Below are 24,857 nucleotides of genomic sequence, written 5' to 3'. Positions count from 1 at the left end.
GAACCCTAACCGACGGTGATCGAAAAATAATAGCGCGTTTGACGTTTTTCTCCACTCGACGATGTTTATCAAATTGGCTGAGAAAAGTGGCGAGGGCCAAACGGATCAGCCATTTTTGTCGGCCTCCTCTGTTGACATTGAATTCTCACTCGGCGGATCCACCTTCGTTCCTTCGAAGCTTCGAATATGATAAATTTGAGATGCATCGATTATGGAAGACTTTTCCAGTTCTTTCCTCGTCAGCAAACGCCGACTCGATTTTGTCGAAACTATAACCAGAGTACTCGGGCGTTCGGGAGTGGCTCCGGGAAAAGAACTGGTCGTTTCCTCCCCGCGAGTAACGCAAACAGGAGCAACGGTTGTAAGCTTAATGGACACGGCTTTGTTCAATCGCATCTGGACGCGTCTAAGAAATTATATCGACGAATCAAACGTGACTAACGACCAACGAGTTTGTATGTTCTCTCGACATTGCGTCTTCGTTTTCTCTCAGTCAACAGCGCGCGCTACGCGTTAATAAAAATCTGTTTAGAAACCAAACCGGATTAAATTCGATATAGCAAGGTACCCAGCGACACTCTCGAAACAATGTCGGTGGATCCATCGATTGTGTTTGCGAAGTTACCGATTCTGGGCGATCGGTTCTGCCTTTGCTCAGAAAGCGACGAGAGACTCTGTACGAAAACTGCATACGTAATCACTGCGTACTGTATCCGATATTGCTACGTGTACATGTAATTTTCAATTTACTCCGCGCAAGCTGCTGGTTATTTATACGACGAGCGATAAAAAACGTGATTAACGCGTAGCAAAGTGTCGAACAACTTTCGTCGGATTTTACGTCCGAGTTTGATTCGTTTGTTTCGAAGTAGAATTTAATAAAATATGCGTATGACTGGAAAATGCCTTTCAGCGAGACACACTCGACTGTTACAACTTTTTCAGCCTTGAGCCACATTTTAAACTCGTACGTTTGTATTTGTCTTGGCGGATTCGAGCGAAGGGTTGCAAATTGGTTTCTTTTTACCCGCGAAATACCAATCGAGAACCGTTCGATGGGCTTTTTTCCGGCATAATTTTCGTACGGCTCTTCGAGCTCGACGGAGACACGAACGCAAACGGAAACTGACTGTACACGCTTTCAGAAAGTTGCCGTTTACCGTGGAATCGCGTATTGTACTCACACATCCATTCGACGCGTATGAAAGGCGCCCAGTTATGTCTCTAGACTCTGTCTGTAAATTTTGCTCGATAGAATACCGTTCACTGTGTTACTAAACTGATACGGTATTGGGCATATTGTTACATGTTGCACCGCATCGACGGTTCTCTTGTTTTTAGCGCGAATGATCGGTTCGCATTTATACAATTTTCGAGATACGCGTGTCGCGCAGTTATCGCGGAACAACAATGGAATCCGATCCGTTCGAATGGTTGCCGACCTTCGATTCGACTTACTTATTACAGAACGTGATAATCGCCGGGTAGTTTTCGTCGTGGCGAAAGGGTTAAAAACACCTGTGGATCGGTGAACTAGATCGGGGGAGCGGAATAAACGCATCGTCGGTCCCGTGGACCGTTTCGATCACCGCTCGAGGGTTGAAATCGACTCGAAGATAGAAGAAAGATGGCTCGCCGTCGCGATTCGGTCGCGGAGTTCGCGTCACGCTCGTTGGTGGTTACCGGGAGGATACAGAGGGACACGGTGGTAGGAAGCTCGGATGGGGTAGAACACGGGTACGTTCGATTGGACGAGAATGTTTAGATACACGGGGGTGGGGATAGGGATGAAGCGAGTGCCGCAAAGGCGCGGGCTTATATAAACCGACGATCAAGGATTCAGATTCGCAGAACTCCACTCTCCGTCGTCGAGAAAACTAGCCTGTCCGAAGGAAGTCTTCCTTGTCCGTTACGTTATCAATCATCGTCCACACAGAGACGATTCGCGAGTCGAGGTAAGTCGCAACGTTATTCAAAAACTCCACATCCCCCTTTCGCGACATCCTCGTTTCGAAGTTGTCAACTTCTCGTTTGGATAGCGAAACGCGGCTCAAAGTTGAAAGACAGGAGATAGAGACGGGAACATTGGGTGGATAACTCGTGGTTGACTATGTTTGACACGTAATACTTATTGCACAAAAATTCTTAGTCTTAAATGAGATTTGCTCGATGATGATCTTCGTCTCGCGTCGAGTCCAGTTCGATAAATAATTATTATAGGAAGATATGAAACGTCTCCGCGGAGAGTTAAGGGCAGAGACTCGTATAAAATGGTAGAGCAAGAAGTGATATTTGACAATTTTTTTTTTTATATTCAAGATACAAATATTTATTTTTCGTCACGTTTTATCGACTTTGGATGAAACGATAAATGTTATTCCTCGTGTCTCTACCCTTAACCCTTTGCACTCCGAATTATATTTGAATCTTGTTACCAGCAGCTTCCAACGCTTTTAAGTGTTTTATTTGAAATTTACGTCAGCTAAAAAGTAGGGCAAAAAACAAATTCCATTAAATATCTGTTTTATTTACATTATTGTTGCATTTTTTCATTTTCAAGTGCATGATATCTCCATGGTTTGGACTTGAAAAAATGTCGAGTCATACTCAACATAGGTGTGCAAAGGGTTAAGGGTTCGCGAAAACGCGGCGAATTCGAAGCGCAACCTCAGCCCAGAGTCGAGCAAGTTCTATTCGCGTGCACCGAATACAGATTTTAGATCGATTCTTATCAGGTTTCTATTCATTTATAAAATCTATCAACGGACGCTTCGCAAACTATAATTAAAGTTGCCTAACCTGTGAATATTATTTATCAACAATGTAGATTGAATCGGAATAAATATCGAAAAAAAGTACAGAATTTTTGTGTAACTGTTTGAAAATTGTTTGAACCGCGTCCGGTCGGGTTTAAATAAACGCGAAATTAAACGTCTGGCGTAAAAGGGTCCTGCCGATTCCGGGACGCGAGCAATTCGCGGCACGTCCGTTCCATCTGTCTAGCAACGGCAACAATTAACCGCCTGGACGCGACATTCTCGCTTCGACGAGAACGAAACTGCACCGCCGGGCGTCGAAATAATACGTGTATGTATTTTCCGTGCGAGATGTTTGCTCGGCAAACTCGTTCGTTCTGTTCCCGACGCGACGTTCGACGATAGTTTGCCACGCAAACTTGTCCTGGCGAAACGAGCAGAGACATATCCTCGGACCAAAGGATTCTCACTTTCACAGCCTATCGATCCTCGTTTCTTTCTATCCGCGCGAACACGCGAGTCAATTTATCCGGTTCTGTTCGATCGGCCTCGAAACACCGGAAAAGGACTCTTCGCTCCCTTTCCGCGGAACGCATTCACCATTCTAGAAGCCGCCTCGGAAGAGCGGAAAAGCTGTCCGGGCCACGGTCGACCGATCAAATTATCGCTCGTTTTCTCATTTTTTTTATAACAACGATTCTTTGTCCAACCAGTCGATTACTTAACAAACAAGAACAATAAGGATATTTTCTCGTTCCACGGAACTAAATAGATAAGAGTAATTTTGGTAGGTGCAAAGGTACGTGTAATCGATCGAGAACGTGGGTGAATTATCGTAACTTCGTTAACGCGGGCACGACAAACGTACGGGCGCGAACAGTGGAGAACAATAATGTCGGGATTTGAAAGCATCGTCTGTCCGTACCTTTTAGCCGTTATTGCTTTATTCCGTGCAGCCCAGAGACCGCTTTTAATTCGATTCTCGAAGATATTGCGCGGGCACGGTTAAACGTAAAACAGAACCAGAAACGAAAGAAGCGCTCGGCCGTGGTATCGGCAAATGAAAAGATTTCCCGAACCGTTTAAAGCAGAACGTAATTGCAGCTTGTACGTCGGTTAATTCGGTTAAACCCGAGTTTGTCGAAACTCGCGGACCCACGTCGATATCGATCTACGAACGGAACAAGTCGCCAGGCGTTGATTTTTCTCGTCGACTCGATTTGCTTTTACTCGTTCTCCGTTGGCCTACGCGTACAGTCGTACAAATCCACGATTGAAACAAAATCGCGCTAAAACGCCGCGACAAAGTAAAACACGCTGACAGACGCGTTGTATCTTCGCGATCGACGAAACACGATCGAATCGCGAAGCCGAGACGCGTGAACTCGATTATTGGCGAGCGTTATACCTTCCGATATCTCGAACCTCGAACGACACCGAATCGATCGATTGGACGAACAACGTTATCGTTTTACGACGTCGACGCGTAAAATCCGTGATTGATAGCAATCTCTGGTGGACTTTACTTACTTTGCTTTTTATGTAGCAAAAGTTTTTCTTTTCGAACTGTATAGTGGACCTCGGAGTGTTTAATTCACTAGGGATTTTACGCGTTCACGAGTGTTTACGATTAGAATCCATTAAGGAACGAATCACTCGTCCCGAACGTCGTCATCCGACCAATAATCGTCGAAATCACTCCTATAAATATTTCTAGTCGTTCAGGGGGGGCCCACGTAAATTCATCCAACACGACCTGATCGAAATTAACCAGCATATATGAATTGGCAGAGTAAAAGCAATAGACAAACACTGTGAAAGGGAGTTGGACGTTTAGTAACGCCGGCAAGATGGCGGAGAAATGTTTAGATAGAGTCTGGTTGTTGAAAGTTTGCGGTTACGCGAGGATAATTCGAAGAGGAGTGAATTTAACGGGTAAATAGGAGATTTTGAGGCAAGGATCTCGTAAACGAGACAGCGGGGACGAATACCCTTTCTCTGCTGAATACTCCAGCGAACCGGAACGTTGAAACAGAGGAGTAATGTAGTCGAATTTACGAGAACAGCAAGAATAACGTTGAGTAGAGTAACGCTGAGCAGTGAAGTACACTCGAGAAGAAAGACAAAATCGTGAAACGATCGTAGGGTAAATAATAACGTTTTGCAATTTTTCTTTCGCGTCCGCCATCTTTCGTCCATCTTGTTTCGAGGCGAGGAGACATTTTAACGGGGAATATCGTTTCTGGAGTCCGGAGGCAGGCTGGAATCGGCGCAGATGTTTTCTCGCGATCGCGGCCAATCGAGGGAATTCCGTTCGCGACAACCGTAGGTGGAAAACGGAAGTCGGGAAGCGGAAAATGGAAAACGGAACACGGCGAACGGAAGCTGATGGAAAGCGGAGAAACGGAAGAGCAGGAATAGCGGCGGCGGCCAAGGTTCCCAGTTGTCGAGAATGAGGATTTTGTCCGATCGAGCGTGCTTCTTATTCTTCCTCGGCCGTAGCTGGACACGGTGATTTAAATTTGCATTCGGTATTCCACGGAATCATCAAACATCTGGTGACGTTACTCGATCGATCACGGTACTTCTTACGAGAAAAAAGGAACCGATCGTATAAAACTGTCGTCGTTTTTATCGTACGATCGGTCGAGCAAATAAGATAGCTGGGAATAGGTTTGTAACGGGGGTGGAGGAACGCCTTGATAAACGTACGGAAAGCATTTCCCTCGCGAGACGCGCGATCCATTAGTAAAACGGCCCCGTCGTGAGTTGTGCCAAAGGTCAGAAAATTTGTCCAAGAAGAAGAGTCGCGTAATGAATATTTTAGTCATCGAGGGTCAACGAGCAGGACCAAGGGTGTCTAGCGAGTGGATATATGTATAATAAACTTTCGTCGATACGACGCTCCTTTTTTGCGACTTGGCTAATCTCGTCTGGCCATTGCTCGTTATTTCCACTTGCGTTGATCTTAACATCGATCGTGGTTTAATATTATCTCTTTTCTGTTGATCCTCCGAGCGATTAGAATCAGTGGAACGAAATACAATACTCGACGCAAGTAGAAACGACGAGCGATAGCCAGACGCTTCGCCACTCCTTATACATTGTATCTTTAATTTTTGAAGAAACGATCGAAACGGATAATTGGTCGCTCTGAGACAAAGGTGGGACGAGGAACATCGAAAATTGAAACGCACTGTAGGTGTCAGAGCGTAGATCATTGAACGCGACGGTCGCGAATGAATTCGTATCCGCGAATCGTCCGTGAATATTGCCCTTAACGAAGACAAGCACGTGAGAAAGTATCGTCAACGTCAATTATCGAAAGCGACGAATCCAATTATCCCGCGTTACGGCGAATCGGCACGCTCAAAGCGACTCGTGATTGCCTTCCAATAATATACTAATTGAACGAGCATCGATACCGGGAGGAATCGCTGGAAAGCGTCGCTGTAATCCGAAGAACGCGTGACGAACTTTGAACCGCGGGATCGATCTATCCAGGAAATGAAACTTTTTCCAACGACCGGGGAACGAAGAAAAGGTGCATTGTTCCGAAGAAAAACTACGGGGAACAAAAGGGGAATAAAAAACTTGTACTACGCGTCGATTTTTTACCATTAAAGGTCCATTCATATCCACGAGACTCTAACGCGGAGGCACCGTAGACAGTGTTTTATCATTACGTTATCTTCCATTGTCGACGCGTTCTCCGTTCTCCATTCGTAGATTTAAATCTCGCGAGTGCATTGGAACGGGATAATAGAAAAATTGAAAGATCGATAATTATCTATGCAGCTACGTTAAAAACGATCGTGTGGGATCGTGACATGATCTGTAAAATGGTTAAGCGCAAGTTTCCTCGTGAATACTTTAACGAAAAGAAAATGGACGCGTAGAACCACGCGATGCGCAAGAAACTCCCACGAAACTTGGTCGTTTCGTGTTCCCTCTTTTCTTCGAGCCGCGGTTTGAATAGTTTGTTAGTGTCTTTGGTCGAACACGGCAACCTTCTTGGGAAATCCGAAACAAGAGGATCCACACAATCGTTCTCGTCTGTTTCCCTTCCTTCCTCCCTTCTCACCGCGTCCCTCGACCTGGCCATCTTCCTCCCGGTGCTCGAAACGGGACCACGTTTCCCGCGATGCAGCTCTTGGAAGATTTTCTATACGAACCAACGCATAGACAGCTGTATACCATTTAATTCGATCGTTTTCCGCTATATTTGATAAGAAAGGGTTGAAATATGGACGTTGACCCAACTCGTATCCGAATGTCTATACAGTTCCCGTACGTTTCGTTCTGTTACAGATCAGAAAAAGATGCTCTCAAGGATGCAGCAAGGGATCGTATCGTACTGTATGTTTCTGGTGGTCGTCGGTCTTTTCGTATCGTCGACGCCCTCGACGGACGCCGCGCCGTAAGTCTCGATCCTCCGGTCTTATTTATTAATTCGCAGAGGTTTGCTCGAACGCGGTCCCGTTTCGTCCAAGCTCGCAATTTGATATCAAAACTCGTAATAAATATTATATATATCGAACGATAAAGAGGGCGAGACGAAACGAGACGCGTACGAGTGAACTGGACGCGAAGACACATCTGGCGGCGTCGGAAAGTTTAACCCAGTTCCATTTGACGAGCCATCGTTTAATGAGAACGGTTCCGCGTATCTGAAAGTAAAGAGTGGTATTGTTACGACTCGCCGTTACTAGACTCGCGCATACGGACGAAGGCGTTATACATGGATCCGTTCGATCGACTCGTAAACGTCGAGAAGACGTTCGTTCGAATCGCGAATAATTCGCGTTGCTCGAGAAAAAGTAACGTAGCTTAAAGTGTACTTTCGGAGAAAGGATGAGAAGCATGAGAATTTTGGTACAGTCAACAGAGCTACTGGAGCCAGCTCGAGGAAGAGGACCCGGAAGCGCTAATGGAGATAATCGCTCGACTCGGTCACACGATGATGCGCAACTCGGAAGTCGAGAAGTAAGCAACGACACCATATTTACCGTCAAAAAGATTTTATTATACAATAGTGATCGATAATTGAAATTATCATGCTCGCGTGCAAAATGCCTCGAGGATTGAAAAGGTTCCAAGAATAACTGTTACGCAAAGGCTTTAATGTTAAAATTGTCACGGGTGGTTTTACATCGATTCCAGTTTGTTGCCTTGTTTGCTCGTTTCGAGATCAGTGCTAAAAGATACGAGAAACAGAATGGATATCGCAATGGAATCGAACCTTCTTTTTCCAGCAACAAACGAGGCTTGGATCTGGGCTTGAGCCGCGGATTCAGCGGATCGCAAGCGGCGAAACATTTGATGGGATTGGCGGCAGCTAATTACGCCGGTGGACCAGGACGACGACGCCGTTCCGAACAACCGTAGAGTTAAAGGCATTCCCATTAGCTAGATCGCACGCATCTCCCGACCTCGAGCTCGATCTTCGTCAATGTCCATTCGCGTTCGTTCGTACCTTTGTTCGCGACACGCTAATTGGTTCTTTTCTGCCCGCGCGAATTACACTCGCATACTTTCCACGTTCTCGCGCCCATTCCGCTCCTATATCTCGTGTCCGGGGCAAACTCCGCATGCGAATAAAGCGTCCATTTTCGGGCCAGCCTGCGCGCCTGCCAAACAAACGTTCCTGTTACGTCTTCGACTACCGATTAGTATACCGTAACCATGAGCTCGTTACCGTTCTCGTCGAAATCCCCTTCGACCATTACTTTTGCACCCCTTTTGCTGAATTTCAACGCCACCCCCCGCGTTCTCCGCGTGTGCGTGCGTGCGCATGCAAGAATGAGGCGCAGGGCTTGGATGGGATCAAACAACGTTGGCGCGATATGATAATTGTAGATTCGATTGCGTTTTAGGTGTACGTTATCTCTTTGAAAGTCGACGCGTTTTACCATTTTCTTGATCGATCGTTGCAACTTGATTTTTTTTCTACTGCGAAGAGGATTATTATAGGAATGTTTCGTTGTGCGAATAGAACAGTTCGTCCGTGGCCATCGCCGCGCCGAGTACTAATCGTTTGTTCTCGATTATTCTTTCGTACCGAGTCGTCCTCGAACGCATACACGCGTGTCGACACCTGCATAACCTGGTACACGTATATTCGGAATTAGCGAGAATACGAGCAACGAACGTCCACGTTTTCATCTCGAACGAACGAACAAACAAACGAGCACGGTACTAACGATGGTTACGGTTAATTGAAAGGCACAAGTTACGCTACACGCGGTCTATGCATTACAATACAACTCTGTCTACAGTACCTTCAACTGATTGCGAATAAACGATACCTATTTCAATTTACTGGCACATTCGTGTCTTTTATTTACTCTCGCTTCCGAAATACTTGCGCAAATCTTTTTAGACACCCTTTAACTATCGATTATAATATCGAGCCAGAATTTTTCTCGTAAATGGTAAGTGTGTTGGGGGGAAAAAAATGAACGGTGTTGCCTTCGTTATAAATTACAATAAAGTACCTATCGTAATACACATACGTGTAACGTACGTAACGGTCACTTGTGCGAGTTCTTCGTTACCGATAGCGAGGCGTGGAATCGAATTCGAATTCGGTAAGAAATTAATCGAGCAAAGCTTGAACAAACCGTGGCAAAAAAGAAGCTCGTCTCTATAAAATTCTGCTGCAAAAAATTCGCATCTTTTAACGTCTCGACATATTTTAAATTAGTTGTTGAATCAGACGCCGTTCGTGCACAGAGGACGCTACGTTCAGTCCTTAAATTATGAGTCGGTAACGCAGTTCTGCTGGGGGACACGTGATCCCATAAGACACCAAGTCTAACCTATATCTCGTCAGTGGTGAAATCGAATATAATGCAACATGAAACGCGAGAGGAAAGCAAAGATCGTACGTGTATTACGCGTTGTTGACGTGCGATTTAAAAGCAATAGCGTAGCTAAAGGGGAGCGATGAGGACGTCCCGCCATGGACGACATCTGTTCGAGGGCGGCGTCTTAAATTAATCAATCTTCTTTGTTCTCATAGAAAACGTTTTCTTTGCTGATCAAAGCGATGCAAGAAATAACACAGTTCGATAGTTTCGTGAACTTGTTGAGAAATATTTCTTTCGTATCTCGATCGAGTATTAACGTGAATCAGATCACGATCACGGTACGATCGAAAAGTTCTTCGTTGAGAAAGGCTTCGAAGGATCTTTTGAACTCTGCAAAAAAGATGCCTTCTAGAGCTCTAGCTGCAAGAGAAATGTTTCTAACCTAAAACTGATACTTGTCTAAGGTCCTACTACGGTTACTTTGCGATATAGAGAAATCTAACCTAACGGTGTATTATATTTTTGGGTGAATGGGGGGAAATGAAATTCAAATACGACACTCCGGGCGGCATAAACTCTGGTTCCGCCACTGTTTAGAAACGACGTTCAGTCGCGAATCGTAATCGGGCAATGAAAGTGGGATAGGTTTATCTCTCGATAAAAGAATACCGTACATATATACGCGTGTAAAAATGGATGGAGAAACGTCGGAACGTCGACTAAGCAAACGCGATCGTCGCTGCAATCGTTACGGAATGAAAATGGGTGTTCGTGTGACGGTGTTGATGCTCGGCATCGGTATCGGTTCCGTGTTGTTTGCTTATGCAGCGTTTGCATCTCCGAACGACACTACCAACGACAAGCCATCTGTACAACAAGTGATATTCGTAAGTATCGGTCTCGAGATGGAACGCGATCGTTGCAATTTCTTCTATCGATTAATTCCGACCGATCTGGCTCGGCAGATTTTTCGCCACGGTGATCGGACTCCCACGCAATCGTATCCAAACGATCCGTACCGTAACTACAAATGGGAAAACGGCTGGGGAGCGCTGACGAAGGTTAACAAAATCACAATGAATTTGTTCTTGTCGAATGTAGCCGCCTAGTTCGGCGACGAAACGCAATAACGCGTATAAGTATCACGGCATCAGTTTCGTGGAAAAAGTTGATATTCCCAACGATAAACGTAGAATCGGTTACGTAGGATGGCATGCTTCGAATGTACAACGTCGGCCGATGGATCCGCGACGTATACGGCTCGTTAATTGGCGTCAGATACGAGAGCAGCTTATTACTGACGCAAAGCAGCTACGCGGATAGATGCATTATGTCCGCGCAGACTTTGCTCGCTGGTTTGTACACACCGACCCCGGAGGAAATCTTCGTTCCGGGATTAAATTGGAGACCCGTGCCGGTCCATTCCATTCCCAGAAACATGGATAAGGTGCGTACTCTTTGGCTACCCGATAAAACTCGGTGAAATTCGTCCAGTCGTTGCGTGAGAATAAAAGAAACGAGGAATTCTAGATGATCGCGGTCAAGGCCCCCTGTCCACGGCTGGAGGAAGCTCTGAAAGAGGCGTACGCGAACGAGTCTATGCGCCCGGGAACCCCGTCGGCCGATTATTATCGACAACTTTCCGAGCATACCGGGGAAAATGTCGCCACGATCACCGACGTCGAGGCCCTTTACAATACGTTAGAAATCGAGGAAAATAATGGCTTGAAATTGCCCGAGTGGTCGACGACATTCTACAACGAAGAGATGCGCGATATCGCGGCTCGCAGTTTGGCCATATTTACCAGCGATACATTGCAGCAACGACTTCGCGGAGGTAGGGCCAATTTATGCATTCTTTTCCAACGATCGATCGATCGATACACGCGAGTATACAATAGGTAATCATAGAAAGCTAAATAATTAATTATTAGGGATTAAAGAGCAAAGAATCGATTCTCGATTTGTATAACCCCATATTTTAGGTAGTGAAATTAAAATGGTTCTTCCATCTTTTTCATTGGCTTCCCTTTCAGGTCCGTTGCTCAAAGAAATCATAGAACGCATGCAAGCCGCGAAAAGTGGCACAGATACAAGGCGAGCATATCTTTATTCCGCACATGACATAACTCTCGTTAACGTGCTGAGAACCATGGGATTCACGAGCGAATACGTTAAGCCTGATTACGGCGCGACACTCGTGTTCCAACTGCACGCTATACCCGGCACTGCGGAGGACGCGGAAGTAAAGGTATCATTTCCATGTACCGTTTTACTCTTTCGATTAACTTTCGCGCGCACGCTGCGATCAACGATCGTTTATTCTGGTTTTCTTTACAGCTAATGTACATAAACAATACAGACACTATTAAGCCGTATCCCATGAAAATACCAAACTGCGGCACGCCTTGTCTACTCGGAAACTTGACCTATCTATGGAGAAACGTGATTCCCGATAACTGGGACGACGAGTGCATACTGTGATACATATTTCCCTTTCGATGCAATCCGTCCTGCTCTTCTTTTATACAGATACTTACAACCCGGTTTGCTCGAGAAACGAACGAAACGCGAAAGCTCGTGCACCTAGACTTTTAAGGAGAAAAAAGAACGCGGTGCACGCATTCGGTCTCGGAAATGAACTAGATGGCCTTGCCGTTTGCGCACAGCACAGTACACCGCACCGTACCGTATCATACGAATCAATTCTAATTCGAGCGAAGCTGGTTAAGATTACTAAATTGGCACAAAATCGTTTAACCAGGATGTGTCCGCGTTGCTTACGCAACAAATGACACTGGATGTTTTGCATGTCTCGTTACGCAATACGAGAACGATTATTACGAACAGTCTTTTCCGTTGAATTCAAATACTCGAACGGAAGATACGTGAGCATCGATTAAACGTCATCGAACTGGCAGCGTATCGACCGAGATATCGTACCGTCGATCACCATCGAACGATTCAAATTTTTTATAACACCGATCAAATCGATGAACGCTACGACAACGCGTAAACGTATACGTATATTATAATATCAACAAGCATCTGTATGCACGCACGTATGCGTTGTGACTACCGTGATTGATCATCGATCAGCAAATAATAATTATAAAACTGTCCTTCGTGATTTTCAATGTTCTACGAGAATCCTGTTACTTTCTTACTTTGCTTTATATCTTATGTCTTTTATGTCCTTCTGGATAAGTAGGTAGGTAAGTAAATAGATACGACCCACTTAATCTACCAATAACGCGTTACACTGCGCTCAATTAAAGATAAAGCTGAACGTGCACGTGTTTCACAACATAAACGATCTACGTATCTGCCACATGCTGTGACAGCCATTTACTTACATACGTACAAGTCGTATTTTAATTTCTAAATCGTGTACATTGCTCTAGGAAACTTGTAAAAATATTTAAACTACATTACGTGTTCTCCAATTGCTCGATCGCCCGAGCAATGTTTGTTTTTAGTTATTCGATACTTCTGCTATTTATTTGTATCAGCATAAGTTCGATTTTAATAAAACCCTCAGAAAACAGACGAAATTATTCAATTCGACAATTCCGATGACCAACTTACGAAAAAGAGAACAAAAGTCCAATTCATTTTATTTATAAATTTCACGATAATACGATTATTATCGTATCGAACGATTTCGAGCAACGTGGAAGCGATGATTCATGGTTCAAATTAGTTCCAATCTATTTGTACCAAATTAAATAGAATTAGTCAGTATTTGACAGCCGTGGCGTATATTTGAAAAACAGGGAAGTGCAAAGGTGAAAGTACGAGAATGCACGATAGAAAAGTAGAATGATTTCAGTGGGCCTACGAGTTAGTAAGATGGGTGGATTATTCCAAGCGAGAAGGAAGAGGATGTGGCTAAGGTGTCGGTGGGTCAAGAGGAAGAGGAGGAGAGTCGGGATGCGCAGTCGTATCAGTGCAGAGGCTTATCCACGACGTGGTCTGTCGAGCGGTCGAGTCGCGATCATTTGATCTCGCGATCGACGCGACCGAACAGTACGAAGAATCGATCGACATCGGTAGCTGATTTTTCACAGAATAAGTCTCGTTTACCGATTCCAACGGTACACGAGCAACGCAAGTTAATTCGTTGGGCGTTCTACCGATTTTCGCAGTGTCCAGTGGTGTTGAACAGTGTTATCGACTGACGTTCCCAGCAACAGTTGCACGCGCTGTCAATCCTGCCGTATGATAGTGTTCGATCGCGCCCACCGTTCTATTTGTGTTCTACCAAAATTGAGGAAAGAGGTTACTTTCCATATATTTTTATCATTCATATTTCCAAGCACTTTACCGTCGTATAATTTTTAGATATATTTTTCCTTCGATCGATTCCCCGATCAAATTTGAAATTTACAATGTTTCTTTCTCGCGAATATCGCCAATTATTTAAACGAGAAACGTCTCGATCGCGAGCCTGTTGGTACACGTCGTACGTCAACGTCATCGTAACCTTTCTTAATTACGTGTTACGGCTGGAACCGAAATCAAACTCGAGAGACGTATTAGTCTGTTCGTTTCGCGAAATAGTCACACCGTGATGTTCGGAAAACAACTTGTGTACTGATCGGTGCTTATGATTTGTTCACAGGACCGTACATTTAACTATAGCACGAAATGTTTAGTTGGTTAAGCCGGGAAGACAGCAGCAGGCAAGAACTCTTCGAAAATGTTACGGAAGGGCTTAAAAAGATATATAAATCGAAATTGCTGCCCCTGGAGCAGCAATATCAATTCCATGATTTTCATTCCCCTCAACTCAACGACCCAGACTTCGATGCCAAACCTATGATCCTTCTGGTGGGTCAATATTCTACTGGCAAAACTACCTTCATCAAGTATTTGCTCGAACGAGACTTTCCTGGAATAAGAATCGGCCCTGAACCAACAACAGATCGCTTCATTGCAGTTATGTACGACGAGAAAGAGGGCGTGATCCCTGGGAACGCTTTAGTCGTCGATCCTAATAAACAATTTCGTCCGCTTTCCAAGTTTGGTAATGCATTTCTTAATAGATTTCAATGTTCTATGGTAGCATCACCTGTTTTGAAAGGAATATCCATAGTCGATACACCTGGTATATTATCCGGTGAAAAACAAAGGGTAAGTATATTCAAAAGTAACAAAATTCTACTCAGTAGTTAACTATGTTTAATTATATACTGTTTTCTTTCACACCAGGTTGACAGAGGCTACGACTTTACCGGAGTACTAGAATGGTTCGCAGAAAGAGTTGACAGAATCATACTGTTGTTTGATGCGCACAAGCTTGATATTTCCGACGAATTTAGAAGATCCATCGAAGCGTTACGTGGCCACGACGATAAAATTAGAATAGTTTTAAACAAAGCAGACATGATCGATCATCAACAACTTATGAGGGTGTATGGAGCGTTGATGTGGTCTTTAGGAAAGGTTCTTCAAACTCCTGAAGTAGCTAGAGTATACATTGGATCATTCTGGGATCAGCCCTTAAGATACGATGTAAATAAGAGGCGAGTCGTCTTTCACGCAATATTATCTTGTAGCGATTATTTTATATGTCTCGCGTAAAATGCAATCCTATTTATAGTACGGGGCATCTGAGTCTCGTTTGCGTGCACACAAATGTTTACAGACTCGTAATTCCTATTAAATTATTTTGTTTAGATTATTCGAAGACGAGGAGCAAGATTTGTTCAAGGACATGCAATCGTTGCCGAGAAACGCAGCACTTAGAAAACTTAACGATTTGATTAAACGCGCGCGATTAGCAAAGGTAAAGCAAATACAAGAATCAACTTATCGGTTATCGATATTGATCGTACAATCGTTACTCGTTAATTTATAGGTACATGCATATATTATCAGCGCTCTGAAAAAAGATATGCCTAATATGTTTGGCAAAGATACAAGAAAAAAGGAGCTTATAAAGAAATTGGGTCAGATTTATGATCAAATACAAAGAGAACAACAGATTTCGCCCGGCGATTTTCCAGATTTGAAAAAAATGCAAGAGAGCTTGGCGCATCATGATTTTAATAAATTCTGCGCCCTGAAGCCCAAATTGTTAGAAGTAGTGGATAAAATGCTCGCCGAAGATATCGCGAAACTCATGGCCATGATACCGCACGAAGAAGTCTGTACAATGTCGGATTCGCTCGTCAAAGGTATGTTTTTCTATTATTATTATTCTGTTATATAATGCTCAAGTAAAATATGAAAGATTGTATACAATATCAAAGAACCAGTGTGCGGATATAATTACTCCAGTTTTATTTATTATTACTCACTCGTCGAACTTCCATGACTGAACGTAATCGTTGATTAGCGTTTCGTGGAAACCGTTTCATTCGCTACAGTAATCGCAATTACGTATATTGGAACTTTAAATAACCATGACTCTATATCTCTTCCCGTTAATACTTATACAAAATCTTTCTTGTACCGTTTTGAAAAGAAACTGAAATTTTTATAAATAACGTGAATTATCGTTCATAAAGTTTGACGAAATAATTCTTTCTTTGGCAGGTGGTGCGTTTGAAGGCGTGAAAGATCAAGTAAGCCCATTTGGATATAAGCGAGGAGAAGGTATCGATGCTGGAGCAGGCGAACCAGAATGGATTGTTAATAAAGAGAGGGACAAATATGACAGTATCTTCGGAACGCTCGACCCGTGCGATGGAAAAATTACAGGAGCAGGTAATATTTCTTTCTGTCGTGTTTCTGTTTATACGAAGTTTAAACGTGTTAAATATATTTTAAAATTTGAGTCGCATTAACGATATCCTTCTGACTTATTTCCAGCTGCAAAATCAGAAATGGTGAAATCCAAATTACCGAACAGTGTGCTTGGGAAAATTTGGAAATTATCCGACATCGACCACGATGGACTTTTGGATTCCGACGAATTTGCCTTAGCGATGCATTTAATTAATGTAAAACTAGGAGGTTACGACCTTCCCGCGGAATTACCGGATCACTTGATACCGCCATCGAAGCGAAACGAATAATTTGCCGATTTTTATTTCTATATTATTCATTTGTTATAAGTGTCAACTCGCCGATACGTTTGGTATATATTTATTGCACGCATTATGTGACTGTACTTATTAATTCGATAACAAGACAGTCCGAACACATCGACAAACGTTGTCACTTTTCAAACGTTCGACATAATACATGATATTCTCGGATATTACGTCACCAAATTACTTTGCGTTGCTTTTAGACCTCTCTTCGTCTAGTAATACCAAAAACAACGAGAAGAAAAAGAAATAGCGTTTGGTCTTTGATTTATTCTTTACGTGGCTTTTCAAACGTTTTCAAGGTATTATATCGCATAGCCTTTCGAAATAGATTTCTCGTATCAAAAAAAAAAATACATTTGGATTTTTCTTTCAAACGGTATCAAACTATATCATTCTATATCTCTTATGCTGGGTAATCCACTCGAGAATTTTATTCTCGCAAGTCGCTATCGAGAGGCAACTCTTTCACACAGGCACACGATTATAGTCGGTGCTTGCGTAAACGGCTCTTGTGCGCCGATGTGAAAAAACCCTTAAGTCCAGCGTTACGTTCCGCTAATGGATACGTAACATTATTCTTATCACAATAGCCAATACCGAATAAGCATTCAACCGATAACAGAAAGATACATCTCGAATGCTATACGAATCATATTTAGGATATGTTACGTACACAGACTGGTGTGTTCGAACGAAAATTTTTTGAACCAACTTGTACAAAAAAAGAAAACTCCGTTTCTCATTAATTCGTAGCTACAGCTAAAGAAAGAAAATTATAGCGATAAATATGTGGGATGGTATACATAAGTATAATGTACTCGGTTGATTTGATTGTGATTGTTGTTAATTGTTATTATTTTCATTATTAGTAATGTTATTATTAATGCTATCTTCGGGCTATGATCGACGTTTTAATCTTAAAATAATACGTGCAAAATTTAATGTAACGTTAAAGAAAAGTTTCCGCTAGGTGACACACTTTGAAATTGCGAACAGAGTATGACCCAATTGCATATTAATCGAATACAACAATTACTTCTCCGCGTCGATTGTCTTCGTTATTAATGCCTGTGTTGATAATAGCAATCTCCATGAGAGAAAAGAAAAAATGATATCGCACCATAATGACAAAACGGCAATAAACATTTTCTTAAATTTTAAATGCACCCATTAGCCAGGAATTGTTTTGCACGATTTGTTTTCCTTCGCAAAGTCAAACGTTTCGACGTAACAATTTAATGAAAAAAAGATTGGGGAAAAAGAATACTTGCAAGAAATTATATTCAAGTAATTTTACACTCTGATCAAGACATTGCATTCTATTAGCACTGCCTTTGCATAATGCGTTTTATGTGATATTTAACAGGGGAAATATATTCCTATTCGCCGTCGTTCTTGTATTTCATGACGAGATATTGTACCGATTGGAAGTGTAAATTATTTCCCGATTCTAATTAATATGTGGTCATAATTTTCGATACGTATGGTGGACTTAGATGAATCGTACCGCTCGAGGGGAATAGAAAATGCAGGAGACCCCGATTGCTATGCGTCACGCGTGCGGTATCTAAGCGTCTAGTTGTATTTAAAAATACACGCTCGAGTCATGGATGACTAATAAATTGCGAAATATATCGAATTAGAATAGCCTTCCCCCTCGAGCGGAATAATTCCTTGTGAGTCAATCCTGTCCACGAAGGATGCCCGTTACGTACCATTGTTTTTTAAGTTGGACACGTATTATGATTCGCAGCATCGACTACCATTGTAATATACCGTGATAACAAAGTGGAGATTAAAAATTAAAGCTGCTTTGTCGGGGCAAATCCTGGACAGGACTGGTCTAAGTGCCACGACACCGTGCAAACTTATTCTCAGACTGTTATACACTAAAAAAAAAAATATTTACTATACCGTGGTTCGTTTTTAAAACGATTGCACATCTTAGCGATATCATTGTTTTTATATAATATATATGAAATCAACAACATCGCGTTTTGTGTGTTCTTTACGCATCGCGCGTCACTCGTGTGTGTATTCGCACAAGGAAGACAAGGGTATTTGCTTCGAGATATCACAAAAAGGACAAACGTGAACGATTTGTTTAATACTAGTGAGAATAAATTGAAGGGAGCCCTTCGTTCTGAATCGTTTCCTTATCGTACAGTCGTTGAAAGAATAGCAAGTCAGGACAAGCGAAAATCAATATTCTATGTTACTTTCTCATACTACTAATGGTTATGAAAAAAAAGTGTTTTTAATTTCAAAATAGAATTTATTTCGGCTAAAATATTGGGATACAGAAAACGTGTGCCTAAATGCAGACGCAAATACTCAAGTTCTCTTGATTTTTAATACGTCTAAGAGAAAGAGCAGAATAATATGTACAAATATCTATTTTAAAAAAGAGAGAAATATTTTTAAACGCATCGAGTATTATTTTCTTGTAGTGTGATCCGATGTAAACAGTAACGTTACATTACATTCACACTTGCGATATGTTCATGTACATGCGCACATAGTAAAGTTTTCTGAGACATCAATAGAAAATGTTTAGTATAATACCGCATAATCGATCGGAAGTCGTCGGAACACGCCTAACGTTTCCCATGCGCCCGTATAGTACGATCGGTATCACTGATCAGACTGTATATGTTACAAATATGAACACTATTAGGTATTATAATTCGTCGTGATCGACACGCGCGGTAAAATCTAAAATACTACGTTTTATACTCTCGGCCGTGGTTCCGTTGATTTGAAAACCATCCGCAATCTTCTTCCCATTGTGTCGAACGCTATACGCGATTATTGTTGGATATTGTTGAATACCAGCCTTGGCACACTCTGCAACTCGATCATTGCAATTGTAACGGCCAAATTTGATCCTAGTTTTCCCCAGTAACTGAAAGTAACGTACAAAATTGATAAAAAGGGACCTAATAATACAATTTACGATACACCCAATGTTATACATACCTGAGCGACGATAGCAAATTGAGGCTCAAGTTTTTGACACTCTTTATACCATGGAACGTAAAAATAAACGATCCATACGTTACGATCGGTCAATACCTCCTTCTGCAAACTCGACGAATCCAACTCTTGCACTTTTCGTGGAAAATATCCTGCGATCCATCTCAATAACGAAGTTGAATCCCGTTGCCCGTTGTGAGAACTAAAACGAGAAATATAGATTTAGTTTATCAAGTTCGAAATAAATTATTAAAAAGAGATAATACGCTTACTTGAACGTGGTTAAGTCTTGATTTTCTCTAGAATATATTCGTATTGTGGGATAACTACGTATTTCTTGAGTTTGACAGAGATGGTATTCCGCTTCGCAATCGACGCTGGCCACTTTTATAAACGATAGCGTAGATAAAGCGCGCGCAACTACGATCCATTCGGGCGCAAGTCGCTGACAGGGGGCGCACCACGGCGCAAAATAATCGATCACAAACATGAATTTACCCTTCCTCTGACGAAGTTTGTTCTCAAAGTTTCTCGACGTGAGTCGCACAACTGTATCGAACAGAAAATTAAAAAGAAATGTTATCGCTTTTTATAAGCGAAACGGCTATTTAAGATCGCGTTATGAAGTAATTTATTCGCACCCGTGGGATTACGCGCTTCGTTTATAAACAGAACGACGTTGGCGGCTGTTTTCTGCATCGAAAATTTATCGATCTTTGTATTGTTCACGAGCATCGCGGTCGGGAACGAACGAATGTTGTATCGAAGGCACGTCGTTGAATGTACGGTACAGTCGACATTTCCAAAGCGGACCACAGATTTGTCAAACTCTGTCGATGCTTTACGGACTTCTCTTAAAAAGTGTATGCAAGAAGGACACCGTGGCGCGTACCAATCGAGAAACCATACTTCGTTACCTGCAAACAAGCAGTAACGTGATAAATTGTAAATACAGTACGCGCGTGAAGAACCACATTCCACCGTGACTTATACCTTCAATACGGTCATTTTACGTACCATTGTTTCCTTCTAATATAGACGTCACTTCTTCCGCAGTCAACGCCCACACATTTATTGCCTTCGTGCTGCTGTACAAAAATTTAACGATATTGTAAAACGTGTCCTTTCCGTGGTACAACTCGAACGCTCCGCTTGATTTAAGAACACCCCACATCGGATAACGATTCACGCCTAATTCGTTGCAAACGTGCGAGTACTTTCCGCAATTTATTTTGCCTGCGTGTGAAATTCATAAACATCGAATCAATCGGAATTTAAAACGTCTCGACAAAAGTAAACATCCGGTCATGATATTAGAATTGGACGTTACCCAATTTAACAACATCGCTAATACTAGGAAGTCTTTTGAACGTTGGGTCTATTTTGAATATGTGTCCGATATAAAAATACACGAGCCAACCAGAATTAGATATTTCCTCTTCCATCAAACGTCTTTTAATATTCTGCAAAAATTGATCGTAATCGACGAATAATAATAAAAAATATGAAACAACAAAAGGAATGGAATTTTTTTCAATTTTGGGACCCGTTTCAATCTGAAGATTTTTTTTTGACTAAAATCATGTTTGCTTTCTCGCTTGCTTCCTAGTGTTAAAAACTTAGAAATATGAAAGTAGACGGTTCAATCTTTAAAATAATGTCTAATATTTATGAGCGGCAGTTTATGTAATTTACCTGAAATTCGTCAGCGCTGAGATCGCGGGGTTCCGGGAAACGCTCCATTACTTTCTCTATCAATGCTTCTGCTTCTTCTACATCGTCGAACGAAGTAACGTGCCAGGAATTATTCGCATACGAAGACTCTGATAAATAAACTGCATTGGTGTCGCGGTTAACAAATTTCCCACGCGCTTCCTCGTGATCACAAAAGAATATCTTTACGTCGACTATATTGCCCTAAAGCAAATCATTAATTCACATGATTTATCCGAATGTAACGGATAGCAGAATAACAAGTAAAAACCAATATTAATTACAAGTATCGCTGCGACTTTTAAACGCTCGGTCGGCGTAAAACAATCACGCTGTCCGCCACAAACGAATATTAAGACAGGTTTCTTCGATCCCTCGCTGCCGCGAGAAATAAAATTCTCCAAAGGTTTGTCTATTTCGTGAATATTAGTCTCTAAATTGCTCAAAATAAAGTCCATAATAGCCGTATAAGTTAGTTCTCCGTTATATTGCGATCCGTCCTTTGAATTCTACAAGGGAATTTATTGCATTTTTATTGCATTTATGTCGTCAACTCTACTTGTCGTTAAGAACAACATTCACCGAAGATACTCGAATACCTTTGGATAATGCATTAAAATGTGGTGAGATTTTAGTCCGATACGAACGCAAAGTTGCCATTCGACTTTACAATTTACGACTCCGATTCTTACAACTCTGTCCAGATCCGCTGCGATTCTTTTCCAAATTGAGGAAAGTCTATGACACCGATTACACATCGGATAGTAAAAATTTACCATCCATACTTTATCCGCGTGAAGCACATTGTCAGCTGTAAGACGTACATTACGTTCAGTGAAATGAAATTAAACAAACTATAACCTTAAAAAGCGAACTTACAATAATCATCTTCATCCAGAGTAATAACCACATTATCGTCGTCGTATAGTTCAAAATTATATTCGTAATAATTCCAGGAATGATAAGTTCCTTGTTTATTTCCAAAATTAATACCCTCCTCTCCAAAGTTGTCATATTTCTGTCTTAAAACTGGATCTTTTAACGTTTCGTAGGCCCTTGTCAATTGAATGAACTTTGCATGAGCCTCCGGGGTATCCTGTAAAATGTAAATTTTATTTTCTACATACATTTTACACCGTTTTAAACAATAATGAAAGAGTTTAGCTTCCACGTACATTATTTTTGTCAGGATGTTCGATCACCACTAATTTTTTGAAGGCTCTTCTGATTTCTTTCTGATCGGCTGTTTTACTTACACCAAGAATTTCATAATAATCGCTTCCCATGCTCAACCACAAATCAGCAATAACAAGGAACACGTTTATGATATAACTGTTATACCTGAAAAATAATTAAATTAACAAGTACTTTATTTATTTAATAAAATGAGAAGTATCGTAGATAAATCAATAAAATATTAATTGAAGATAATCTAATTCTTTAGTATTAATTTTCTAAATGCCTGTGTCAACAGGCATGCTTACATTTTTCTGATTCTTTCATTCCACCCACGCTGTCGCTAATTGTATATTTATGGATACTGTTTACCGGAGAACGTTCATTTTTATCAGTCTAAGAGGAAGTCACCAGTTCCAGCACCAAATAAACCTCCTTATCACAGCCGATTCTACAGTTCATCCAACGAGGCGATGGATTCTAAATTAAAGTTCAACATCTATGTTTTTAAATCATAATCTCGCATAAACAACCACGTGATAGGACCGACGAGATCGAGACTCAACTTCAACTATAAGGATAATGAGAAAAAGGGGTGGGGGTTGGTCTTAATCGAAAGATTACAATTCGAGGATTACAGTGATATTGGTCCGACGATCCGTAACCTCATAGTTTCCGAAATATTAGCAAAAATATATTGGTACTTACTTACATTACATTCTGGCAATACGTACGTACTCTCGCTCGTCGCACAATGCTTGTCTGTATTGCATGGCATGCGGCATAAGTAGTGATCGGTTTCTATGGAATGTCATCAGACGACAAACCGGTGCTCAATAGAGATTCCAGACTGAGCACCGTCAAAGTTTCGGACAGTCGACAAAGGCAAACTGACGCATGCCCTCTCTCTCGATTCTCCGAAGCTGCCCGAAGTAATTTCGGACAGCCTCGTGGGAGTCGAGAGAGGAAGGCTCACATTTGCTTTCTCGCTCTTGGACAACTGAAATTCGACACTCGGAAATACACGTTTTAAGACCCCCCGATCGTATTTGAATTATTGAAAAAACATAAATTCTTTTTTATTATTCCTATGTATGAGCGTACATATGTATATCATTTCAGATATCACATCTGCTACATTTGGTAACGTATAACCATTACTGCCGGCTACTGCCAGCCTCTCACAGCCTCTGCTGGCTTCTGCTGGCCCCTGCCTGCCTCCGCTCGCCTCTGCTGACCGCTGCTGACCACTCCTAATACTTCTGACAAGGTATAACGATTACTACGTGTTCCTGCTTGCTTCTACTGGTCTCTACATGCCTCTACATGCATCTAGATGCCTCTACATCCCTCTGCTGGCCTCTGCCTGCCTCCGCTCGCCTCTGCTGACCGCTGCTGACCACTCCTAATACTTCTGACAAGGTATAACGATTACTACGTGTTCCTGCTTGCTTCTACTGGTCTCTACATGCCTCTACATGCATCTAGATGCCTCTACATCCCTCTGCTGGCCTCTGCCTGCCTCCGCTCGCCCCTGCTGACCGCTGCTGACCACTTCTGATACTTCTGACAAGGTATAACAATTACTACGTGTTCCTGCTTGCTTCTACTGGTCTCTACATGCCTCTACATCCATCTAGATGCCTCTACATCCCTCTGCTGGCCTCTGCTGACCGCTGCTGACCACTCCTGATACTTCCGACAACGTGTAACGATTACTACGTGTTCCTGCTTGCTTCTACTGGTCTCTACATGCCTCTACATGCATCTAGATGCCTCTACATCCCTCTGCTGGCCTCTGCTGACCGCTGCTGACCACACCTAGTACTTCCGACAACGTACAACGATTACTACTTGTTACTGCTTGTCCCTGCTGGTCTCTGCATGCCTCTACATCCCTCTGCTGGCCCCTACTGACCCCTGCTGACCACTGCTGACCACCCCTGATGCTTCCGACAACGTACAACGATTACTACTTGTTACTGCTTGTCCCTGCTGGTCTCTGCATGCCTCTACATCCCTCTGCTGGCCCCTACTGACCCCCACTGTCCCCTACTGACCACTGCTGACCTTTGTTTATAACTTCTACCATGATATATGTATTAAAACTTTGTATAATGTAAATCTATGGCAATAAATGTTATAATTTCAAAGAATTCTATGTCTTCTCGTCATTTTTACCTTCCTTTACCTCTCCAAAGCTTTCCCATAGTTATAAGATACGTGCCACCTTTTCCCATATCATGTCCTCTTGATAACAAAGTCGAAAACGAAAAATCAACTTTCAAATTATTGTTCTCTTCAAAATTTTCTAAGTCCTGAAACAATTGGAAAGTCCTGAAACAGCTTGAAATTCCTGAAACAGCTGGAAAGCCCTGAAA

The 24,857-nt window shown here is 42.2% G+C and overlaps 4 protein-coding genes across 6 annotated transcripts; 3 read left to right on the top strand and 1 right to left on the bottom strand.

The window, feature by feature from the left end:
- The first annotated feature begins 1,865 nt into the window (after positions 1–1,865).
- LOC122398656 (diuretic hormone class 2) lies at positions 1,866–9,059 on the top strand. Its single transcript, XM_043398732.1, has 4 exons — positions 1,866–1,955; positions 7,068–7,176; positions 7,638–7,742; positions 8,012–9,059. Exons 2-4 carry the CDS (start codon positions 7,079–7,081, stop codon positions 8,142–8,144), a joined length of 336 nt encoding a protein of 111 aa, XP_043254667.1. The 5' UTR covers positions 1,866–1,955; positions 7,068–7,078; the 3' UTR covers positions 8,145–9,059.
- An 804-nt stretch (positions 9,060–9,863) lies between these two features.
- Positions 9,864–13,099, top strand: LOC122398743 (lysosomal acid phosphatase-like). The gene is made up of 6 exons (XM_043398899.1): positions 9,864–10,455; positions 10,534–10,629; positions 10,776–11,015; positions 11,099–11,405; positions 11,605–11,819; positions 11,909–13,099. The coding sequence occupies exons 1-6, from the start codon at positions 10,261–10,263 to the stop codon at positions 12,050–12,052; spliced, it is 1,197 nt and encodes a 398-aa protein (XP_043254834.1). The 5' UTR covers positions 9,864–10,260; the 3' UTR covers positions 12,053–13,099.
- Positions 13,100–13,498: 399 nt separating this feature from the next.
- On the top strand, positions 13,499–17,707 carry LOC122398731 (EH domain-containing protein 1). Its single transcript, XM_043398867.1, has 7 exons — positions 13,499–13,849; positions 14,193–14,704; positions 14,783–15,096; positions 15,251–15,359; positions 15,432–15,750; positions 16,112–16,282; positions 16,388–17,707. Exons 2-7 carry the CDS (start codon positions 14,219–14,221, stop codon positions 16,591–16,593), a joined length of 1,605 nt encoding a protein of 534 aa, XP_043254802.1. The 5' UTR covers positions 13,499–13,849; positions 14,193–14,218; the 3' UTR covers positions 16,594–17,707.
- A 143-nt stretch (positions 17,708–17,850) lies between these two features.
- Positions 17,851–23,347, bottom strand: LOC122398730 (dnaJ homolog subfamily C member 10-like). 3 transcript variants are annotated; one of them, XM_043398866.1, is made up of 13 exons: positions 23,211–23,347; positions 22,785–22,956; positions 22,476–22,641; positions 22,180–22,396; positions 21,900–22,111; positions 21,585–21,809; positions 21,283–21,504; positions 20,918–21,050; positions 20,605–20,823; positions 20,229–20,504; positions 19,860–20,136; positions 19,591–19,789; positions 17,851–19,516 (listed from the first exon to the last, which is right to left on the bottom strand). In XM_043398866.1, coding segments are annotated over exons 2-13 (2,373 nt in total). In that variant the 5' UTR covers positions 22,787–22,956; positions 23,211–23,347; the 3' UTR covers positions 17,851–19,291. The 3 variants fall into 3 exon arrangements, with proteins under 3 accessions (XP_043254801.1, XP_043254798.1, XP_043254799.1); XM_043398863.1 differs by having other exon boundaries at positions 23,185–23,329; XM_043398864.1 differs by having other exon boundaries at positions 23,189–23,329.
- Between the last annotated feature and the right edge of the window lie 1,510 nt (positions 23,348–24,857).

Source organism: Colletes gigas, unplaced genomic scaffold (assembly GCF_013123115.1).
Source record: "Colletes gigas isolate AHSC1104 unplaced genomic scaffold, ASM1312311v1 Colletes_gigas_Sc00012, whole genome shotgun sequence".
Classification (NCBI taxonomy): Eukaryota; Metazoa; Arthropoda; class Insecta; order Hymenoptera; family Colletidae; genus Colletes; species Colletes gigas.
This window is presented reverse-complemented; position numbering and strand designations above follow the sequence as displayed.

Coding starts and splice junctions, on each gene's coding strand:
- LOC122398743 (XM_043398899.1), top strand. CDS start 10,261: ATGGATGGAGAAACGTCGGAACGTCGACTAAGCAAACGCGATCGTCGC. Junction 10,456..10,533: donor CTGTACAACAAGTGATATTC/GTAAGTATCGGT, acceptor CTGGCTCGGCAG/ATTTTTCGCCACGGTGATCG. Junction 11,016..11,098: donor TTCCCAGAAACATGGATAAG/GTGCGTACTCTT, acceptor GAGGAATTCTAG/ATGATCGCGGTCAAGGCCCC.
- LOC122398656 (XM_043398732.1), top strand. CDS start 7,079: ATGCTCTCAAGGATGCAGCAAGGGATCGTATCGTACTGTATGTTTCTG. Junction 7,177..7,637: donor CCCTCGACGGACGCCGCGCC/GTAAGTCTCGAT, acceptor ATTTTGGTACAG/TCAACAGAGCTACTGGAGCC. Junction 7,743..8,011: donor CGCAACTCGGAAGTCGAGAA/GTAAGCAACGAC, acceptor TTCTTTTTCCAG/CAACAAACGAGGCTTGGATC.
- LOC122398730 (XM_043398866.1), bottom strand. Junction 22,397..22,475: donor AACATCCTGACAAAAATAAT/GTACGTGGAAGC, acceptor TACATTTTACAG/GATACCCCGGAGGCTCATGC. Junction 19,517..19,590: donor AATTTGCTATCGTCGCTCAG/GTATGTATAACA, acceptor CGTTACTTTCAG/TTACTGGGGAAAACTAGGAT.
- LOC122398731 (XM_043398867.1), top strand. CDS start 14,219: ATGTTTAGTTGGTTAAGCCGGGAAGACAGCAGCAGGCAAGAACTCTTC. Junction 15,097..15,250: donor AGATACGATGTAAATAAGAG/GCGAGTCGTCTT, acceptor TATTTTGTTTAG/ATTATTCGAAGACGAGGAGC. Junction 15,360..15,431: donor AACGCGCGCGATTAGCAAAG/GTAAAGCAAATA, acceptor GTTAATTTATAG/GTACATGCATATATTATCAG.